Consider the following 24,889-nt stretch of genomic DNA (forward strand, 5'->3'; position numbering starts at 1 on the left):
TATATTTCCCCATCACCCGTGAGGTGTTGATCAGCAATATGTGTCTCTTCCACCAAATCGTAGAATACCTTGAGGTAGTGCGTGCAATAGACTGCATGCACATACGCATCAAAGCACCACCTGGTGAGTGGGGTAGTGTCTACATCAACCGCAAGGGCTTCCCCTCCATCAACTGCCAGGTTGTGTGCAATGCCCAGGGCATAATAATGAATGTGTGTGCTGTCTGCCCTGGAAGCTATCATGATTCCCACATCTGGCATCAGATAATATAATTTATAGACAGGCAAGAAAATAAGCCAAAAACAATCACCATTAGATGCCTATACTTTAGTTTGATAAGGCTTTGCTTCATCTATTGCTTACCTAGTGTGGTCATGCTATCAAGCTGGTCTTTTGTAAGGTTAATTGAATGATTAACATTTGTGACTTTTTGGTTTGTTGCACTAAGCACTCTCTCAACCTCACATTTTGCAGCATTCAGTGCTTCAGGTGTCCTGTAAACAGAAAAGTATTACATATCAGTTTTAAAAGTCTTCATTTTATTAAAGTTGTTCAGTACTGATTAATAAATGCCTTTCTGTCTTAATGCAGTTTAATATGCCATTTGCTTCACATCTTTAAACATCTTAATCTGTTCGGCAAAGCAATCTCTACCAAGTAATGACTTCATTGCACTAACTTCTGAGAGAATCAATGTAAAATTCAGAGACATACTCAGAGAAACCAAACTAATTGCAGCACACTTTAAACCACAGAATGATTTTTTTCTACATATTTAAAGAGATAGTACTACATAAATTAATGACAGAAGATGCTGTTAGGCAATATATGGCACAATGCCCTACTGTGGTGATACCTTATCATCAGATCCATCTGGCACAGATGTAAAAACATCATTTGTTATCACCTCACACAGATAGTGGCATTTTAAATGACAACTTTTTTACCTATTTATTTTTTACTTTGCTTATCCCTGTTGAGTTGTCAGTACATATTTCTTGTTAGATACAACTTACTACTCATCATGGATAAAACTCTACAAATGTAAATAAATAAACACATTAATAACAAAATAAGAAATACAGGGAGTATATGATATTTTAAATACCACAAACAAAAGAGAAATGTCTGAAAGAAATGAGGGGCTATGAACATCTTTAAGGCAAAGTGTCATTTCAGAAATATGTGTACATGAAAACTGAATTACTGTAAGATCTAAGCACTCAATTTTTAACACCTTTATTAAATTCACACTTAAGACATAGGCAAACATACATTTATATAAAAGAAAACAAATCATGTTAACATGTTCCAAGTTACACACAGAATGCATCACATGCATTCTTTCGTATAATTATCAATCCATCATTACATAAATTGCTCAATTCCTGCCTTCCCTTAAACTTTACTTCTCCTCCTAAGCATTACTTTACAACTACTGTTAATTTGCTCCAACTCTTTTCTAAAGATGCCACTTCTAGTTCTTCCATTTCTATTTCAATATTCAGTATACTTCAAAGACAGTTGGTATAGACATTGATTTCCATTTTATAGCAATTGCTTTTTTGACAGACAACAGAATTAAACTTAACAAGGCCTTAATACTTCAAGGCAATTAAGATCCTGTATCAGAGATAAAAAAACAGTTTCCTTAGTTGCATCCATTTGTAACCCAATATTTCTGACAGAGTACATGGCAGGTTATTTTTAAAGTCTGCCGACTCATTACACTCTCAAAACGTATGTTACCTTTTTCTTCCCCATCACACTTTCAGCATTTGCCATCTACCTGAGGAAAAATTTTTTGGAGTCTACTTAGGGTATAAAAATACCTGTGCAAACACTTCCAAACAAAAATCCTAAATCTTCTAGACTTTGTTGCATATGTAGGGGAGACACACATATGTCCTCCCTTTGTTTCATGAATTGCAATAACTGAATTATCCAATCTCTCTTCCCAATCTTTACTGACCTCTTCTGACTGATTCTTATAGTTATCATGCAATATTTTATATGCCCTACTAATTATCCTTTTTTCAACAGAAGCTTCTGGTCTAAATTCAACTAAAAACTCTATCACAGCAGGTCTTTCACTTATGATTATATCACTGACTTGTATATAAAAGTAATGGGACTAAAAACATTTAGCTTACATTTTGGTATCCATATACATAAACAAGAGCTTCCAGTTTCTCAGTTTTTGTATTATCTTTTGTTTAGTCTCTTCCCACATATCCTTATCTGCCATAAAATAATCATTTTAATCCATACTCCTAAATTAACTAATTTTATTATCCTGATAAATATGGGTATTGCTGAACCAATTAATGGGTGGTACACAGTTTACAGCTATCACCTTTATTGTATCTTCATTAATTTTATATCCTGAAAAGACATGACACTGTCTGAAAATGTTCCACAATACTGAGATGTCCTTTGCTGCTTTTATCAGTTACTAAATAATGTCTGCAAATAAATCCAACTTTTCTTGATTACTGTACGAATTATATCCCTGAATTTCTAAGTCCCTTATTTCTTTGCCAATGGTTCTAAATATAATGTAAATAACAAAGAAGAAAGAGGAAACCCTTGCCTGGTCCCTCTGTTCCAGATACAACTTATCAGAGAGGAACCCTCCCTCTTTAATTTCTGTATTCAATCTCTCATACATCCTTCTAATTAACCTTATTTATTGTATCAGGGAATGCAAATGCTTACATTGCCCTACTCATAAAATCCCAGCTTACTCTGTCAAATGCTTTCTCTGCATCAATACCCACCATCAGCAGCAGTATTATCTTATATTCTGCTTCCCTCTGAGTCATCCTTGTTATATTAATGTTGTAAACGTTTGCCTTCCCTCCAAAAAAAACAACATTGATCCATATCTACCAATTTTGGCAACACCTTTGCCATTCTTTTAGCTATTATAGACATAAACACTGACTAATCAGGGTTAAAAATTTAAATGGGCCTATATAAATTTGGATTTAATGGGTCTTTAATGTTTTTGGGTATTAGGCCACCACAGTTTTCTTCCAGGATACTGGTGCTTCTCCTCCTTTTAAAATACTGTTAAACAAAGCCTTCCACACCCTTTTCACTTTCTTCTTGCCTAGTTTCCAAACTTCTGCAGGAATACCATCCATTCCTGGAGACTTTCCTGCAGATTTATACATCACCACTTTTACTGTGTCTCCTCCTATCTAACCTTGGCGTAGTTAAAGCTTCCATAAATATTTCCATTTGTTCTTTTTCTTGATTTCCACATTTTTCTGCTTTAAACAAACTTTCATAAATTATTTGAAATATCTCTCATACGTCTACAGGATCAGTGGTCATTTTTCTTTTTATTGGCTCCCTAAGTTTGGCAACGACTCTACTTTTTGTTGCCTAAGTCATTTTGTGCTCTGGAGTTATTATCAGAAAACATTTGCTTAACAGCAATCTTTCTAAGCTCATGCACATCATCCTGATACTCCCCTATTGTCTCCTTATTACTCTGCAGTTGCACCTCTTCTTGTTATGTGAGATTTCCCTTATTCTTCAATACTTTGGCTTTTGTCAGCCCCTCTAAATAATTATTGTTACTTCTTAACCATGTCCCTTTTTCTTTTATTTCTACCTTATTTTTTAAATTCCATTTTCATTTTATTCCACTCACTAACTTCTGATGGAATCTCAGTCTACCCTAATAACACTGAAATAATTTTCACTAGCCATTCACTTTTTAACAGGTAGGTGGGGAAGCACTAGTGTCTCATTTTTACTTCATTATACTGCATTTTTATTTTTGTTGTTATTGGCACATGATCTGAAATAGGTATTGGATATGTGCTGAAGCTTGCACATGTTCCTGTGAAATTATTTTTGTCTAGTGTAGCCCAGTTATTGCACCTTAGGGAATAATATGTAAATCTGAGTGCCTACTACTGAGTTCATGTCTTCCATGCCACATATTTTCATACATTTCTTTAGAAATCTACCATCTTTTGTTATTTTTTTCCATTCTAGGTCCCCTGATCCAATTGCAAATCAACTTCTGGTCCCCATCTATAAGTAATATTCCCTGTTGAAAACTGGTTATTTCTCCCCAAAATTTCTTAAGCTCCATAATAACATTTTTCTGCAGAATATAAATACATGCCAGAGTAATCCTCCTCCCTTTCCAGTAGTCCCTTACTACCACAAATCTACCATTATCATCTTTTCCCCTCTTCTATCACTATTGGAGCTCCTCTAGCAGTTAGTGTAAGTAACCCCTTTTCTATTGTCCCTGATATTCTGCTGAATATCCATCCTGAAATCCTCTCTTTATTAAATTCACATGCTCCTTTCTTTTCAAATATGTCACCTGTAGCATTGCTAGTTGCACTCTGCATTTATTAATATAATCCAATAGTCTTACATTCACATTTCAAAATAATATGGGTAGTGTAGCCTTTATGATAGCAAGTTATTCCCATATATTATACATGACAGCTTTTTTAAATGTCTATTTCAAGTGTTTGTATTACATGAAGTTACTAATGTTTGGCAGGTTGATCCTTTATAAAGTTGTTTTTGTCATCTCTAGCTGAACCAATGTCACATTTTACAAGACTTTTTGTTTTAATGAAACCATCTAACAAAAAAAAAAAAAAAACCCAAACACCTCTAATACCTATTAACTTAAACCAAACACACAGAACTATGTACATCTTCAAATAATGACATGTAACCTCCTGATAGGAACAATTGTCTCAGATTGACAGCTGCACCCACAGGCATTACCTAATCTAAAATTAAAGGTATCCTTGCTAAAGTACATGTTACAGCCAGTGCTTCTACTTACAGTAATTGCTGTGTGTTTTTGTCTTTTGATTATTCCCCTCCCAAATGTAAAAAAAAACAGCTTTTATTCTTGCAGAAAACATTAACTTTAACCTTAAGAAAAAGTGCACTTGCTATATTTAAATAAAACTAGATTATACACCGTTCTAGTAAATGCATTGACATGTTTAGTTACCAAGAAAGCTGCTATCTCTTATTTATTTTCAATAATTTCAAACTTTATTTTTTTACTAAGCTGTTTGCCCTTCTACCTTTTAATTTTACATTTCTGTCAGCAATGTCCAAAACTCTCAAGATTTATTACTTTCACCTGTAGTCAGCTTTTATCAATGAAAACATAAGAACAGAATGCACAGCTGCCCCAGGTGCAAACTTCTCATTTTACATTTAACATTTATTTTTCTAAAGGAAAACTTTTCATTACATTTACTGTGTCCTCTTATTTTTGAAGCCCTAATGCGTATACACAAAAAAAAAACTGTTATTAAATTAAGCCAAATGCATTAATCCAGATAATCACCTAATGCAAAGGTAAGAGAACACATCCCAACTCTACATATATTATAAAGAGTGCACTTTTACACACCACACCCCAACCAAACAAACCAAGATTACAACATATTAATTCAAGTATGTTTTTGTCCAGCCTTTTTTTCTCTTTTTAAATTGTAATGCCTACAGTTCTTAAAACTAAAAAAGAAAAAAGTACTTGGTTATGTTAGTATCTTTATCACATACAACAGTCACTGAAAACACTTTACTATATAACATGCAATTCATTTCATGAAATGTTTTATACAAATACTGTTAAGAATAAAATCTGTTTTATTTGCAGTTACTTTCTTTTTTCTTTCCTTTTAGTGCCCTTCCAAACATTAATGACATAAGGTGGGGTATATGCTTTTCAGTCCACATATAAATTTAAAAAAGTTACCTTTTCTTGTAAAGCTATACTTCACAAATGTAACTGATGCTTTATAGTCTCACATTTATTCAGTAATGTCAATGTTGCTGATCTCCTTCCTTTTTTTCAAAACAATTTTTATTGATTTTAATTATAACATAATACAATCACATGAAATCATGAGAGATAAAAAAGTGAGTCTACAATTTTAACATATATCTGTTGCCCATGTGTATGTATATATATATATATATATATATATATATATATATATATATATATATATATATATATATATATATATATATATATATAAACAGAAATTAACAAATTTATAAAAACTGAAGTATATACAAAAACATCCAGTGAAATCATTAGAAATAAACTATTACTTTCTGTTTATATCATACATCACAGATAAGAAAGGAATGAATAAAATGCACTTATTATAAAAGTTAATACTTTTTCAACAAGTTTTGCAGATTGACCCACAAATGATGATCATATGTTTTCCTAGTTGTTCTATAAATTATGTTTTTAATTGTAAATTACATACATCATTTAATAGATTTTTGAACTCAAAAAATGTAGGAGGAGATCCAGATATCCAATTCTTTTTTATGGATTTCCTAGCCACCGCTAGTATTGCTCAAAGTAAGGAGTACTTTATTTTTCTAACACATAGTGGAACAGGTGTATTAAATATAACCAAGGATTTGCTTAAAATAAAGTTGTCAGTGAAAAGTGCCTGTACTAAATCATTTACATTTCCCCAAAAGATGTTTAAAGTTGGACAATCATAAAACATATGAGCCCAATTTATGTCTATATTTGATTTACATTTATTACATATATTTAGTTTTTTTGTTAATTTTGTCCATTAATTGACGAGTGTAAAATGACCTGTTCATGAATCACCAGGTATATAGTTTCCAACTCAAAGGAAAAGTTGTTTTTCCTGCTGATTTTAATATATTTTCCTTGTCTTGATCAGCCAGAGAATTGTTATTAATTAAACTATAACAGTTCCAGTAGTTTTGTGGGCAACTAAATGTTTCTTCTCTTAAGATTCTATAAATGAAAGAAAGTTTGCCTGAGTAAATATGATTATGTAATAGGGTTGATTGAAGAAATTGTAATAAAATCCTAGGATCATGTTTGGTGGATGAAGAGGTCATGTGTAGTTTATTATCTAGAGATAATATGAGTGTTTGAATATCTAGCCACATGGATTTGTTCAGTTGATATTCCTGTATTATGTGATCAACAGATTTAGCCTTATGTTCAGAAGTCAATTGAAACCAGAACTTGAGCTCATTATGTTTAAAATGGTGATTTTGTTTGAATCTGAGGTTAAAATAATTTCTTGTGTGAATGCTATGGGGAATAATAAAAAAACATTCTTTATATTTAAGATGTTTCTATATAACATTTCTAAAGTTAATTATGATATAATGAATGTAACTAGCAGTATGACTAGGAGTTACATAGGTGGCAAAATAATCTTTCAAAATCCATAGTGTAGGATTGCTTATTATTTCTAACGTGTCTGTTGAGGGCCTCATTATTAAGTACATAGCTGATAATTCCCAAAGTAATTTCCATTTGGCTGAATATGAAGTGTCTAAAAGTTATGTAATTGTTCTGATTATGGAGGAAGTTGAGTAAAGATTTAAATCTGGAAATGCTATCCTGCCATTATTCCAGCTATTAAGATGTTGATTAAATGCTATTCTTGTTTTTTTTTTTGAAACCAGAAAAATTTTAGTAATAAAGTATTTAACTTATTAATAAACTTTTTTGAAGGAAGAAGTTGAATAGATTGTATAATATATGACATTTTGGTAGAATTATCATTTTTATAAGGGTTAATCTTTCCTCTGTGGTGAATAATATCTTATTCCATTTAGAAAGTAAATTTTGGATATTTTCAAAACACTTGTTATAGTTTAGTTGTACTATAGATTTAACATCTTTAACAATAATAATTCCAAGATATGTAATTTGGTCTATATTTGGAGTTTGTTGAACATAATAATTAGATTTGTTGCTTCTTCTTGAGTATATGGATAGAATTTTAGTTTTACTATCATTGAAAGATAACCCTGAAATCTTTTGAAAAGTTTTGATTGATTAAATAAGGATAATATAGAAAAGTAATTTCCTTTTGTGGTAATAAGTACATCATCAGCAAATAATTGGATTTTAGCTGTTATATCTTTATCTACTTCCAAACCTTCTACATTGGTGTTATTTCTTATATTATTTGCCCATTGTTCCATTATCAGTGTGAACAATAATAGGGAAAGGGGGCAACCTTGTTTGGTACCTTTTATGACAGGAATTTTATTGGCGATGTATGAGCTGATTTTAATATAAGCAAAAGTTCCTTCATATAAATGTTTTAAGAGATTAACAAAGTTGTATGATAAGTTTAAACACTCTAGAAGTATGAACAGGTAATCCCAATTAATCGAATCAAAAGCTGCATTTATGTCAAGACTAATTAATGTCAAGTTCTTTTTTTTCCTTTGAGAAAAATCAATAAGGGCTAGTGTTTACTTTATATTATCAAAGGTGCTTCTATTGGTCACAAAGCCTGTTTGATCATCATCTATTAACTGAGGTAGAAGCGCCTTTAGTCTTTCAGTGAATATATTCATAAACATCTTATAATTCACATTTAATAGGGATATGGGTCAGTATGAGGAACAATTTTTAGGGTTTTTGTTAGATTTTAGAATGGGTGATATGAAGGTATATTTCCATGAAGGAGGTAGTATGGTATCATTTTGGGCTGCATTATATACATTATGTAAAAGGGAGATAGCTATTTTGGGCATAATCTTATAAATTTCAGAAATGATGCCATCATTTCCTGACGTTTTGTTAGGTTTAAGCTTATTAATTTGATTTTGTACCTCTGTTAAAGTGATTTGTTTATCAATAAAGTTTATTTGTTGTTTATTTAGTTTATTATATAAGTTTTTATTAATAAAATCCTTTATTTTATCCTTTAATTCTATTTGTTGTATGGTTTGATTGATTTCATGAAAATGAATTCTAAATTCTTCTATTATATGTTGTATACTGTGTACTTCCTTTTTCTTCCTTTTAGAGTATATATCGTTAATGTAATTATGTTTGTTTAGTCTTTTGGTTTTGTTTTTGAAGTTGGTTAAATGTTTAGAATTTAAAGAGTAGGCAAGAAATGTATATTTTTCGAGAGTGATCCTCATTTTATGATGAAGAATAGTCCTATATTCTTTGTTTAGTTTATTTATCTCATCTCTTATATTTTTGGAAGTAAGATAATCTTTATTGTTGAGATGCAGTGTATCTTGTTTATCCTGTATTGTTCTGATATCTTTTTCCCAAACTTTCTTTTTATTGTAATACTATTTATTAATTTGCCCATATAAATAAGCTTTAAGGGAAGCCCAGACATATATGTCACGTGTATTGCAAGTTGAATTTACAGTTATAAAGTTTAATATTTCTTCTTTTAGGAATGATTGGAATTCTTTAAGTTGTATAAGGTATGCCGGAATTCTTTTGATTTGAACATTGGGAATATTGGTAATATTGAGCTCAAATGTAATAGTTATGATCTGAAATTGGGCAGGATATAATTCTACTACTAGCGAGATCATTTATTATCTGTGTAGAGAATAATATTCTATCTATTCTGGAGAACGTTTTGTGTCTGTTAGAATAAAATGTATATTGTAATGAGTTATGTTCTACAAAGTCATGAATGTCTTTAAGTAGGTATGTGTCCATGAATTTTATTAACTGCTTAGCTTGTGGTGTAATTTTTCTTTTCCCTGGAGTAGTTGTATGTTTTAGATCTAAAATGCAATTAAAATCACCTGCCATTATAAGGTTTCCTTCGGAATGGGATATTATTTGATTTAAAAGTTGTCTGACAGTATTGGTACCAATACCTGGGAACCAATAATTGTTTATTAGAGTATATAATTTTTTGTTTATTTCAGCTATGGCCAAACATAACAGTCCTCTGCTGTCTTGATATGTTTTAATTATTTTATGTATAGGGGAAGATTTATTCCATAAGATGGCTACACCTCTTTTCTTTTTTATATGTTCTGAACTTGTAATAATTATGTATTTGTTTGTATCTAGAAACTTAATATTATCTTTCATTAAGTGAGTTTCTTGTAAGAAGATTATGTTTGGTTTGTGTAATGCTAGGTATTTGAACTTACTACTTCTTTTATAGGGGTTATTCAAACCACTTATGTTAATTGATAAGCCTCTTAACGTAGTCATAATATATAATAATGTGTATAGGATTGATTAGTAGCATATCAGTATCATGTATGTAGTTAGTGGATCTCACTCCAAAAAAAATTGTTTAACCTGTGAATAATAAACCTTAAATCATTGTAAGAAATATGTATTTCATAAACTTTATATCTAATATTTCTCTGCATACAAGGTACACTGGATGTCAAAAATAACTTTTTTGTAAAGATGGTGACATGTTTCATATTAAAAAAACACAATACAGCTCCCTGCCTGGAGTTATAAACTCCTCGTCTCAATGACATCAGCCACTGAACAAATCCTTAAGCAGTAGCAGCAAAACACAGCCTCCACTAATAGTATATATTATGTAATTAAAATGTGAAATAGAGCTAGAAAGTATTAGCAATTAAACATATAAGGTTATATTTTGAGTATCTCATCAAGTACGAAAAGATAGCTAAGAAGAAAAAACATGCTATATATATATTGTATATGTCCAAGGATAGAATAAACTAATAGAACTGCCTTAATTAACCTGTAACATTTAAAGTAATAAATAAGACTTGAGTAAATTGATCTATAACCTTATATCTAGTGTCAAATAGCAGATATTATTTATCTATATAACAATTTATATTAGTTGCTGAACATCAGGTAAGATTATATATGACCAAAATGATATTATCATAACAACTGTCATGTTCATATAAATAATACAATCAACCTTAGTGCATTCATATATTATAATACAATCCTTCCCTTAGAAGTATAAGTGTAGACGTGAACAAATAAAAAAAAAAATGAAATTTATAACAATCTTATGCAAGAAATGATTTGCCTGATGAAATATCAGTGAGAGCTGACCATGGTTCTAGGTTAAAAAAGTTTAAGATGTTATTGAAACCAATTGATATTAACTCTATATTTACATTTCACTATCCACTTATGAATAAGCTTGCTGATGAGTTAATGTTAAGCCCTTACAACACAAGAGAACGGTATTATTATTGCAATTTAACTCAAGAAAATACAGTAACTGTACTATATTAGGCAGAGATTATTCTTACAATATGAATCTATAGATCGAATATAAAAACAGGTATTCAAGGCTGCTATTTAACAAATCAGCAGATGACAAGTATGATTAATCTCACTACAAAATGTATTAAATGTATAGCTTAAAACTGACATAGATTAAATTATACTATAAAAACATAAAATGACAAAGTAACAAATTTAACATAAATAATATATGTAAAGTTACATTGCTGTGAGTGCTGTTGGTGAATACAGATGTACTTACAGTTATATCTTCACCTTATGCACTTTCTTTCTTTTTTCTCCTTATTCTTCTCTTTTTCCCTACAAGCTTTCTTGCCTCAGGAGATCGTGATTTATGTATTTCATAATGAGGAATTCAAGAAACTGTCATGTAGCCTCTAAACCAAGTAAAAAATTAAAACATATTGAGTATAGCATTCATTTAAGCTAATAAAGTTACTTCTCGCGATTTCCAAGCTCAGTACTTCTTAGAGATGCATGTCTCTTAGTGCTGACATCAATCAGTATGCGTCGCGTTGCCGAAAATATGAAGCAAAGAAGTTAATGGTGTTTTCAGGTTGAATGGATGATTATGAAGCAGTGGAAGCTTGTGGATAGCCTGCACGAGGTGAGTAACATGCAGAAATTGTCTCTAGTTATTAAATCGGCGGGAAATCCGCGGGGACAAAAGCAACAGTTATTTTTAAGTATAGAGTGCAGCATTCAGAGACAGCTAGGTTTCCAAGGCCCTATTACAACTGTTAGAGCAAAAAAGGAAGTAACATGATTCTTTTCCAATACTGTATTCAGAGGCAACAAATGAAGCAGGGAATCACAGCACCACAGCAGGTCAAGAACATCACAAGTACATTTCAATACATTTCACCAAATTAAATATGCCCTTTTCCATCATTAAAAAATAAATAAATAAATAAATAAAACACACTTTTGCCAGCTTGTCATGTCTACCAACAACAAAGTGACTATATAGGTTAAAACAATTAACAGCATGACTGTATAAGTTAAAATAAAATATGATATAAAAAAAACACATAATAAATTAAAAGGCACTGCAGTATATGAAACTGACTGACACAAACAACAAAGCTAGCTCTGCAGTCATTACTGACATGTAAAATGATGTGTGAGAAAAGTTAATATATTAATTTAATAAACATGCCTGTTAATTATCTTTAGAACACACCCTGAAGCACAAAAGAAACATATGATGCATGATGACTGTATATGGAAGAAAAGGGTAAATAATAGTAACACTATAAAAGTTTTACTTAAAGTGTGTATATAACTTGTATGAATATGCATCATAAATGATGAAGAAAAAATCTTACCTTGAAGGCATATTACAATAAAAATGGATTGGTTAATAACATAAAGTCCATATGACAAGTGAAACATATGTGTACATTATAAACTTGGTTCGTTTAATTTTTTGTCTCTTTTGTTTTTCAGAAGTTTTCCAAGTGGAATTAGAAGCCATTCTTTTAAGAGAAGGACTTGCCCATTCCATTTCTTCTATTTTCTCCAGCAGTTTATGAGCTTTAATAAATGCCAGTGCAGAATCTAAGTCTTCAAATATCTTTGGTCCTTCAGGAAGGACAATCCTCAATCTTGCAGGGAACAAAAGGTGAGTATTAATCTGTATTTTCTTTAATTCTTTTACTAAAGGTAAACATGTCTTTCTCTTGGCAATTACCATTGTTGAATAGTCACTGTCAAAACGAATTATAGAATCATTGTATTTCAAAGGAGACTTGGACCAGGCAGTCTTTAAAACTAACTCTTTATCAGATGAAGAGAGAAACTTTACTATGACTGACCTTGGTTGTTTTTTTATTAATGTTGCTGGTAGCTGTTAATGACCGGTGAGCCCTTTCTATTCTGAAGGACATAACCTCTGGGAGGTAACCAGATATTGAGAAAGTTTGTCACATTGTTTCCTTCTATATTTTCAGGGAAACCAAAAATCCTCATATTATTTTGACGGGATCTGTTTTCAAGATCATCCAACTTGTTTTGTAACATAGTGTTTTGTTTGAGTAAAAATTCTGTGTTGTTTTCATTCTCCATTAATCTGCCGTCTATGTCATTCAATGATTCTTCAATACCGGTTATTTGAATTTTTTGTTGCTTCAGATCTTCATGTATCAGATCCATCTGTTTGGTGTTTTTTTCCCTAAAGTTGTCTATTTTAGAGTCAATTTTATCAGTCTTAGTATTCAGGTCTTGAATGTTAGATATTCGAGTTTGTAGTTCTCTTTTAAGGCTGGAGTCATGATTACCTGTCTTAGTGGGACTCATGCTGGAATTCTTTTTAGATGAGAATACATTTTTCTGATAGATTTTTGACTGGAAAATATGTCCACTTTTAGTTTTTTAGTAGATATTCCTGTAGTAGAAGTTAAGTATTAACAATATATGTAGAAAAAAATCCAAGTTTTCTTGAAAGAAGACAAAACTCCAGTATAATTATATTTCCTTTAGTGGTGCTAATGAATTCTGATGCTACACTGTGCCCATGCTGGCCATGCCCCTCTCGCTGATCTCCTTCCTGATCATCTCCATGTCCCAACCCTAGACTCTGGTTCACAATTTTTTTAGTCAACTGCTGTGCTTTTTTTCTGTCTTTCGAGCATTTTTCTTTGGAACATTAGAAAAGGTTTCACTGGCAAAGTCTCTCTATGAGCTTTATTATCTGAAGAATGAGACGCAGAGTCTCCTTCTGTTTGATGGCTCACTTTTTGTTGGACAAACGTTTGTTTTATCCCCCTTAGCCTGTTTTGCATAAAAAGTGTCTTTGGTCCTGCAGGAAAAAAGTATACTGAAGGCAGATGGATACAGCAGCTAGAATCTCATACCTGCTTCTCAACATTCCCTGATTGCTGGGATAAATTTGCTTCTCTTCTGCCTGGTGTACAGTGAATAATCATTTCCTCAAACACTCTACTGTCTCCAATTTTTAATATTTTGCTCCTCTGCTGTAATTTATCAGGATCAGCTTTTTCTGCTAGTATGGTTGCATCTTTACTAATGGAGGTCTTGCCTGCTTTCACATGGTCAGGTTTGAGCATACACATGATGTGTCCTTTGGAATAACAAATCATGCTGAGGAGTACCACTCCAGTTGCTTATTTGTGATTTCATAAATTATTACAGTCTGTTCTTCCATTTTCTCTATTACAACAGAAAATCTCAGTTTTTCTCTGTGTGCACTGTCCATAAATGCTAACATTTTTGAAACAGCTCTTCTTGAGCCAGCCTCTGCTTCATTTTCACCTCTGATTTTTGCAGTTATGTCAGTTTGTCTGAATAGCTGTTTAACTTTTCTTCCCTTTCACAGCCTTTATTTGAGATGCTATACTCCTTCAGTGTTTCATTTATTTGAATCAGTTCTGAGCACATTTGATTTATATTTTCCTCCAAATTATTGGAATCCATCTGTTGTGCCAAGGTGGAACTCAAAATTCTTGTTGCTGAACAGCTGCAAGATTCTTCCCATTCAGTGTTTTCTCTTTATCTTTTCTAGCTAATTTTCTTCCAGGCTCTCTAAGTTTCTTCTTTGCTGGCATCCAGGTAGTGTGCTTACTAGCCAGTAAATGAATTTTACTAAAGCTGGCAAAATTACTACTCCTTATCTCTGGGTTTCATTTTTTTCACACTGGGCGAGCTGAAGTTAAACTGTTGATCAGTGTGCAGCCATCTTCGACACCCAGCATCCAATCTTTTTTGATAAACTAAAATCCTCTAGTGCTCAATATGTGGTTATCATCATTTTATGTGGGCTTAAACTAGTACCTAAATTTGGAGGTTATTGGAAGAAGTATTTATACTACACTAGAGTTTAAAAGAATCAACACAACATTCTTGTTAAGTCTAAAAAAATAGGACACAGGAAAGATCAGAAAGATGCTTCCCATTTCGAATGACTGACTCAGTGACTGACGGTGCTCATCTCTCGCTCTCTTTCCCTCTTTAACCCTCTTTCTCTTTGGGGTGTATACACACACACACACACACACACACACACACACACACACACACACACACACACACACACACACACACACATATGCACATACATCAAGTGTCTACTATAAATAAGCTGTGCACCAATTACAGCTGTCATACTTTATGTTTTATAAGCATGTCCACAGGGAACCAAAATAACTTCATTAAAATGTCATAGAGTGGTTATATGTGTGTCACACTTGAAAATTCTACATGCTTAGTGAAGAATTAATAAAGAGGAATTGAGCAAACTGTTTAAGGAAAGACATCAAACCCATGGATGCAGCAGCAGTACATGAACATGCAAACAGGCTTGAATCACTATGAATTATGACACTTTGATAAGTTACAACTCTCATTTCCAGCATTTTTCAACATTAGGTCAATTGCTACTGGATATGGACAGTAGTAATTTTGTGTTATGAGCAAGAGTTATCCAAGACAGTAGCTCTTGCAGTCAGAACAAACTGAATATTAAAAAAAAATACAAAAAATAGGACTTCAGCAATGGTGCTGTCATGAGAAGAAATATTCCCTGGTTACTGCTTAATTTTTGCATTCATTTTCAGTTGAGTGTTTAAAGTAGAAAATGTCTGGCATTTATATTTTAAAGATGTGATAAGGAAGCCTACTGAATGAGTAGGCCTGATAAAAAATAGGAACAATGCAACAGAAAAATAACCAGAATTACAGAAGTTGTTGATTAGCAAGGCAGACAACATGGGAAATGAATGTGAAGTAATTGGACTCACCAAAGTCCTGTCAGAAAATTTGCAAGGGAGAATGGTGGCAGATGCCCCATAAATTAAGTTAATAAAAGTCTTCAAAAGTGAAATCAGGCAAGTATTTGAGGAACTTACTAGTTATATTACTGAAGCTGAAGAGGTAGAGAAAGCAGGTTTTATGAACTCATGTATGGTGTCTGTTGAGGAATTTCAAAAGGAAAAGCAGGAATTAATGAAAAAAAAATGAGCCTAAATTTTAACTGAACTGGAAACAATGAAGGAGGAGTAAGTAGATAATAAAGACATGGCACAAGAGAAAAAAAATACTTATGATGGGAGTTTCATAGAAAAAAGGAGAGGATTATGTAGCTTTTATACAGGATAAATTGAAAAGCCAGACATGATTGCTTACTGGACAAATTAAACTTAAGTGAGCTCAGACACATTTCACTCCTGGAACATCTGGAATAGTACAATCACTCTACCATATTTTGATGAGATTTAAAATGTCTAATATGGAAGGTCAAATTCTGTTTTTGCTTTGGCACCAAAGGATTTTTTTTTTAAGTTTGGAGGTAAGTGAGTGTGCTTTGATAATGACTACAATCTATAGATTATGCAGCAAAGACTATACTTCCTGGTTTTGGATAATGTCAGTTGAGAAAGCTGTGGTTTTGAATGTTTTACTAAACAGTGTTTAGAGTATAGTTTCACAGTTGACAGGATACTTTAGCTAATTCAAAGGAGGCACTTTGAGCTATTTATGAATACAACCTCCAAATGACTGGAAAAGTCAGTTTAGACTGCAAACCTCAAAAAAAAGGTGCAGTATTGGAGAACAGTGAATCATCAGAGCTTTTTGCCTTAAATAAACTGAACATGGTCAGAAGATCTTTGTAAAATGATGACTTTAGTGACTATTAAAGAACATATGACACAAAGACAGAGATTGGCACATGTTAAGGCAAAACAAGCCAGGTCACAAAGAAATGGACATAACACTTTTGGTTCTTGTTAAAAATCTTAACTGTTGTATTTAGTATTTAATAACTACATTATTCTTTTGCACAATTTTTCTATATGTAAAGCAATGTTAAATATTGACCTAAGTGCTCAGTAACGTGTGGGCAGCTGGTCATAGAGTGATGGTGGAGGTGGCGGCACTCCTAGATCTCACTCTCTATAACATTTGCTTAACAGGCAGAAGGACTTTGGTCTATGAGGCATGGATAAATATGGTTATTCATACCATTTCTTAATGAATATTTTACAATGATTTGGGTCAGCCTGATAGTGCATAAGCAGGGCATCAGATGCAAAAGTAGCAACCAAAGTTCTCTAACAGTCCCTAGCTACTGGCAGGGATGCCTGAGGTCACAGAATGGAGTGGCCAGAGAACAGCTCTCTTATTTCATGGGAGAGTTTGGTAAACCGTATGCCTGTGTGACCAGTGATGGAAAACAGAAGCCTCATAGGCCATCTTTTCAGATTACATGGGGCAGCAATGATGTATTTTATGTTATTGCACAAGACACTCTGTAAGGTAGGGACATTGATTGGCTTGCTGTAAAGTTGATAGCTTCTGGCTCCATGCAGATACCTTTCAAATGGATTCATCACTTCCCGGGGGCTACAAGACAATTACTGAGGACAACTTCTTGAGGATTCACAAGACTCACCTGGCAAAAGGTCACACTGGGGGTACCTGGATGTAGCACGAGAGGTATTCAGAGGTTTTGTAGACCTATGGATGCAGGGAGGAAAGTCAGAGGGCTGTATGGGCCTTCAGAGTGAGAAGATTCTATAATACTTTGAATAGATGTACAACATTATATTTAGTTAGTGCTTATTTTGTTTTTATTTTTGTAGTCTCCAGTGGCAAACTGTAGGACAGAACTCCTTTTTTTCTCCAAGAGATTAGCCTAATTCAAGAGTTGGTATATATATATATATATATATATATATATATATATATATATATATATATATATATATATATATATAAGTCCCCTTCACATGGTCGACTTTTCAGAAAGTCGACTTTCATATAGCCAATATGATCGAGTTTTGAAAAGCCGACCATGGGGAACCGCTATCTCTGTACAGTGTGGAATGGGAAAATTTCCTCTTCCACCCTGTAGTGTGATCTCAGAGTTGGTATATTTAAGTTACAGGGGGTGTGGGAGGCAGAGCCCCCCTGCTAACAGTTAAAAGGTTTGGTGTGTGATATGTGTTTATTTTACATGGTCGGCTTTTCAAAAGTCGATCATATGGTCTCGGCCATATGAAAGTCGACTTTCTGAAGAGTCAAACATGTAAAGTAGACCCATATATATATATATATATATATATATATATATATATATATATATATGATGACCCAGAAGGTAAAACAATAAAGCACAGAACCGAAGCTGCCACAGGAAACAGAAGTTTAATCCACAAGCCACAAACAGTTGACACACACCTTTAAATTTTTATCATATAAAACATAAAATGTTAACATCAGGTTAAAAGCACAAAAGCATTTTTTTTCACTTTTGCTCACTTACAAGTTGATTGCTTAGCAAAGCTGATTTCTTAATTGAAACAATGTGCTCTATAAAAGGTGTTAGCTTTGGAAGCAGCCCACATCTGATGAAATAGGAGAAACAAAAACGCACTGTGTATTTGGAGGTGTTTATGTGAACTGTTTGTGGCTTGTGGATTAAACTTCTGTTTCCTGTGGCAGCTTCGGTTCTATGCTTTACTGTTTTACCTTCTGGGTCATCATACTGTCTAATTTCAAGGTTATTTATCGTGCTGGTGACCGGGTTACCTTATTTATATATAAATATATATATATATATATATGTGTGTGTGTGTGTGTGTGTGTGTGTGTGTATGTGTGTGTGTGTGTGTGTGTGTGTGTGTGTGTGTGTGTGTGTGTGTATATATATATATATATATATATATATATATATATATATATATATTATACATGGGTCTACTTTAAAACATCGACTTACTGGAACATCTACTTTCAAATCATCGAGACAACAACGCTGAAACCTCAGAATGCTGAATTCCTGGAACTTTGCAGTTTTACTCTGGGAAACTAACTACTGTGCCACCCTGCTGAGCTTTGCCCTGTTCACCACTGTAGTGCGATCTCAGAGTTGGTATATTTAGTTGGGGGCGGCACAGTCCCCACACATGTGGGGTATGTGGGGGCAAAGCCCCACACGTTGGTAGGTTTATTTTGCTTCCGTTCATATTGTACTTATTGGTGGCCCAGTGGTTAGTTTCCCAGAGTGAGATTGCGATTTTCCAGGAGTTCGGTGTTCTGAAGTTTCTGCATTGTCATCTTGATGAATTGAAAGTCGACATTCCAGTAAGTCCATATTTTAAAGTAAATATATATATATATATATATGTGTGTGTGTGTGTGTGTGTGTGTGTATTTGTGTGTGTGTGTGTGTCTATACACACACATATATATATATAAATATATATATATATATATATATATATATATATATATACACACAAATTTGCACTGATGGAGTTTTATTTTATTTATTTTTACATTTGTTTACCGGATAATGTCCGACTGGGCTGGAAGCCTGTTTTCAGCGGAGACCCAGGGAGAAAAGCTCCAACAACATATAGTGCAAAAATTAGACAGTGGACTAAAACAAACATGAAATGATACATATTAAGCAGATTCAACAGTACAGAACAGCATTTACAGTATTTGAAGAATATGAGAACACACTGGTGTATAATATATGATGTTAAAGCTATATTAATAATTTACATGTGGAACTCAGAGGCTTATCAAAGAAATACAGATTGATTAAGAAGTGAGAGAAAGATAGATAGTTGTTTATTAGATAGAAATTGTGAGAAAAATATTAGTGAGTAGAAGAGGGCAAGACTAAGAAGAATCCAGAAGCAGAAGTAAAGAAAGGATTTTAAGCAGGAGTAGACTGACACTGATGCATGAAGAAAGAAAAAGCTACGTATGTATGGGAAAAGGCAAGGTGGTGCAGAAAACATTAGAATTTAACCAGGAGAGCAACAGTGGCAAGTCCAGTTATTTTTAAGGTGTTCTTTTACTATTGATTTAAAAGATAAAGGATAGGACTGAGTGCTTTGAATTTTGAGTGGGAGGGAATTCCAGTACTTAGCGATTTTGTTTGAGTAGATGGAGTCTCGGTGGGTGTTATGAGACTGTGTAATTTTGAGCACTGGTCTGCTGGTAGATCTAAGGGGTCTGCTACTGACATGTAGTTTGACCAGGGTTGAAACTGCAAGGCAGTCATTTGTGTTTTGAATAATTTTGTGGGTGAGAGTAAGTTGGTTTAGTGTTAAGAGATTTGGGAGTTCGAGCCAGTTTTGTTGTTTAAGAGCAGTAAAAGATAAGAGTAAGTGTATGAGTTAAGGGTTTAGTGGGGCTGGGGTTAGAATAGTTTTCACAAGCTTTTTGAACTAAGCAGAAATAATGTAAGACACTATAAAGACTTAATGACAACTCTAATGATTAAACTGAAAGTATTTTTATTTAAAAAGCTTAAATGTATTTGATGTATTTGTGAGATAATAACTCTGGGGAGGGAAGTGGAATTATTGAGCAACTAGCAAATTTGTTGTCTATCAATAGATAATGGTACAGGCATATTTGTCTACACTGCTGGATGAATAAGCAACCATTATCAATTATACTTTTTGTAAATGTATAATTGTTGTGTAGGTTTTGTTATAAATGGTTGTGCAAGTTATATATCACTGTTATTTTAACTTTTCTGGTTAAAGCAGCATGGCAAAGTGTTTCAGGACACACTTGAGGAAGATTTGGTGTATTGCTTTTTGCAAGGAGTGGTCAAGAGGGCAAGTTCTTGTTTCTAACTGATGCATATGGATGGATAAAGAGAGATCATTATCTTAACAATGTAGGATGAGAATAGGGTTCAAAAAAACATATTAGTTCATTGTTTATTGTCTTGGTTGCGCTTTTTTTATTTAATTACTTGTTAATAGGAAAATATACATTACAAATAGTTCATAAACATTCACTAGGAAGGATAAGCTTTCAGAGATAGTAGTGGAATGTATTAGTGATCTTTCTATTTCTGTAGTTAACTGAATCGTTAATTTCTTACTGAAGTATTATTATGATGTTTCTTTGTGAGTTTCATGCAATAAAGATTTGCTTTCAAAGAAAGGACAAAATATATGATCTGATGGCAGGTATGGGTTTCATGACCCAGTTAGTTTGCCTATTTCCTCATTTAGTGAGAAGCTGTTGCGGGTTAGAGATTTTCTGATGCCCTGTACTTTCCCCCTCGTATGTGTAATGGTCAATTATGTCATTGCAGTACATGTGTACTCTCACATGTTTGCAGGCATCCACCAGCATTCTCCCACCAAATTGTTGCTTATGGACTAGGTCCCTAAGGCTCTAACTGGCCCCCATTTTCATCCACTCTCTGCTGGCTGATGTGGATCAGCCCTCCCACTGGGTTCCAGGGTCAGCAGTATGTTAAGTAGGAGCTGTGCTCCTGTGCTGAATGGATAAATCGCTATAGATCCTTTATAATCCACTTTTGTCTCCTCCCCCCTCTTCACCAGAAAGTTTACTGGTTCTGCATGCTTTTGAATTCTGTCCCATAGCTCCCCAGGAAGATTGTTTGTGTTGAACACCATCATTTATGGTAAAAAACATTTCCTCACTCCATTCTTGAAACAGTCTCAATTTTGCTTGTTCACCTACTTGTCATATTCTGGAAAATATTGTCCTCTTGGACTTTTAAGACTACATTGTAGTAATTGAAACTTTGTAGTAATGTCTTTGTGTCTTACCAATCAAGTCCCATTATCACAGGATCTAACACAGGAAGCTTATGACTTAATGTTCTGATGCAAATTTAACATCATTGTTTGAATGGCTGAATGGCCACCTTAATGAAATATGGCAGATTTTTTTTTGTGGGCCTGTAACTGCCTAACTTACTGATAACTAACTTTTGTTTGCCTCACCACTGAGAGAAGGAAATAATTTAATTTTGAATTTGCTGTATTGATCTCTGCAGTATTGTCTTAAAAGTTTAACTCTATAAATTACATGAAAAGCATGTACTTTTTCTTCATATGGCTTATGCTACAAAGTATTCAACATTGTGTTTTTCCTTATCTTGTGTCCTAAGTCCTTTTCATGGTGATGTCTCCCAAAAGTAAATTTACACAGTCCTCTGGAAAAGGAATAACAATAGCTCCCTGTACAGAGGTGTAAAGCTCAGATTTCACCAAGGTTGGCTTTGCCCTAAACACCACAACATATCACCAGTCTTTTTTAATTTCTCACAATGCCTGCCTATCTTTAGTTATGATATGACCAAGCCAAAGCCCCTTTCTGCCTTTACAGGTTCATTGGAGTGAATGAGTTAATGTGGATGGAGAATTTATTTCAGACCTGTGATATCTTCTGAGAGATATACATTTCCTTCCAAATCAATCTGTTGATGCAGAAGACGTTTAGATCCCTAGACCAAACATTTCTGATGTCATTTGACTTGCTGATGTACAGTAGGTCCATCAGTATTGGGGAAGATGATGCCTTGTATATCAGACACAAGTCACTTCTTATCACTCTGTAGGATACCAAATATAGTGATAGGACATTGAGTCTGTCCATGTAGGTTCATAGGTTCATAGGAGGTTACTAGGCTATTGGCCTTAGGGCCTTTATAAGACTAGCCATGTTATACCTTTGTTCCCTTATTGCTCAAGTTGTATGGTCTGTATTTGCAGTGTGAGTCTATGATCAGCATTGACTGCCCTTATCCAAGATGGAAATAAGTTACATCCCCAGGCTAAATTTACAGGCTCCCATCCAGATGTCTAAGTTATGCTTAACCAGGGTCATCAAGGAGCTCTGTTTTACATGAATTGGTAGTTTGTTCCAGAGAAGTGGCAATATCTGGGAGATATATCTGCCTCTCAAGCATACCTTGTTAATGTTGCAGGCTAGGTTAAGATCCCTAGAGTGAGTGAATCTTGCCCCATTTGACTTGCATATGTGTAGCATTTCCATTAGGCCAGGGTCCAAGATTGCTCTGTAGGCCAAACACAAGTTGCCTCTCCGCTGCCTATAAGATAAAGAGTACAGTGACAGTGCCTTCATTCTGTCCATGTAGGTCATGTGTGAAATCCCTGAATCTTTTTGGTGAGAAACCTCTGAGGTTTCTCTAGCTGCTGCAGGTGTCTGATAAGATACACACAGAATGCAGCATTGCACTCTATTAGTGGTCTGATGAGAGATGAGTACAGGAGAGTTATGATATCCTTAGATCTGGATGCAATGCCCTTACTTATGAGATGTGCGACATAGAAGGCCTTCCTTACCACTGTGAGCACACAGTGATCAAAGTTAAGGTTGCTATCAACCTGTGTTTCCAAATCTCTCATCACAGGGCTAAGGAGGGTAATGTTAATATTGTAATTTGCACAGACTTCCCCTTTACCAAAAGGGGTGATAACACATTTTTTGCGTTTAGTTTAAGTTTGTGGCTTTGGCACCAATCATTTGTCTTTGTAAGCCCCTTTTTATAGTATGTCAACATCGTTAGGGGACTCAAAGATTGCACCCAGTTTGCAGTCATCGGCGAACGTGGTAAGCCACAGGCCATCTATTTTTGCCTGGACTTCTGAGAAATAGATCCCAAACATTAGGGGACTCAACACATATCCTTGTGGTACACCACTGGTAGCTAGTCTGCTGATAGAGGTAGAATCCCCAAATTTGACTGTATGCATTCTGTAAGTGAACCAGTTTGCTACCCATCTTGTAACATGTGGGTTAATTTCCATCTTGTTGAGTTTCTCAATGATGCCTGAGAAGAGAATTGTATCAAAAGCCTTGGCCAAGTCAAGATAGGCAGTATGTACTGTTTTGCCTTCATCCAGGGCTTTGGTGACATTCTCGAAGAAGTCCACCAGGTTTAATAAGCATGATCTACCCTTAATGAAGCCAAATTGGTTTGGATTAAGAGTTTGAAGGTCACCTATGTCTTTTTGATAAGGTCCATGATGATTCTCTCATGGTCTTGCAGATAAGGCTGGTTAGGCTTATGGGTCTATAGCTCCCAGGGTCGGTTGATGGACCCCTATCTCCCAGGGTCAGTTGATGGATCCCCTTTCTGCAAGGGAATTGCTGTTGCTGTTTCCCACTCTGCTGGTACTTAGACTATGGTTTAAGAGAGTGCCAGGTGGTTCTTCTAGGTCCTGTTTTAGCCAATTTAGTAGGCAGCCTGGGATAGTATCCAGTCCCATAGAGGCTGTGTTTTTCGACATGGATAGTATGGTTATGACCTGCTCTTTGGAGATACTAGGTAGAGGACTGGTGACAGGTATGCTTTGGGGTATGTCTGGTGGGGACAGGGGGTGAAGTTTACACCAAATCTGTCTGCTAGCAGGTTGGCAATGTCCTTAGGGTCAGTATGAGTGGTACCATCCACTACTAGTTTGGCACAAAGGTGGGCCTTCCCTTTTAGATTTCTGGCATAGATAAAGAATGCCTTGTGATTATCCTTAGCTCAGGACGCTAGTTTAGCTTCATAATTGGCTTTAGAGAACTTTACAAGCTATCTAATTTGCTTGTTCAAGCTGTGGAGGGTGTTCTTCCTCTGTTGAGTCATTTCCCTCTTGTTGTTACACATTAGTTTATTCCTCTTATTGTGTAACCTATTTATGCTTGATGTCTACCAGGGTGGCTTATTTTTTGTGAGGACCTTGTTTTGATCCATTCAGGTACAGCCAACTCTAAACATTTGTATAGGTGTTTACACAGGGCATTTGTGTACACCTCTGTATAGGAGTCATTGTTTACCATGGAGTTTGAAACTATGTCATTGCTTAATTTAATTTAATTTATAATTTAAAATGAAAATTGTATAATATGTTGGAGCTTTTCTCCCCGGGCCTCCGCTGAAAAAGGCCTCTTTAGTTCAGTCGGACAATCCTGGTGAACAAATGTAAAATAAAAACAAATAAATAAATAATTAGGAGGCTATAATTTGCTTTGGAGAAATTTTTCATCTTTTTTGCT

General features: G+C 34.1%; 1 protein-coding gene across 1 annotated transcript in view; it reads right to left on the reverse strand.

The window, feature by feature from the left end:
• LOC122796760 (cytochrome P450 7A1) overlaps positions 1-24,889 on the reverse strand; it is a 710,137-nt gene that overhangs the window by 196,276 nt on the left and 488,972 nt on the right. The window contains exon 4 of the mRNA XM_044065489.1: positions 364-494. Coding sequence (XP_043921424.1) covers positions 364-494 — 131 coding nt within the window. The remainder of the gene's footprint in view (positions 1-363; positions 495-24,889) is intronic.

Source organism: Protopterus annectens, chromosome 3.part0 (assembly GCF_019279795.1).
Source record: "Protopterus annectens isolate FY-2018-M chromosome 3.part0, PAN1.0, whole genome shotgun sequence".
In the NCBI taxonomy this organism is placed as follows: Eukaryota; Metazoa; Chordata; order Ceratodontiformes; family Protopteridae; genus Protopterus; species Protopterus annectens.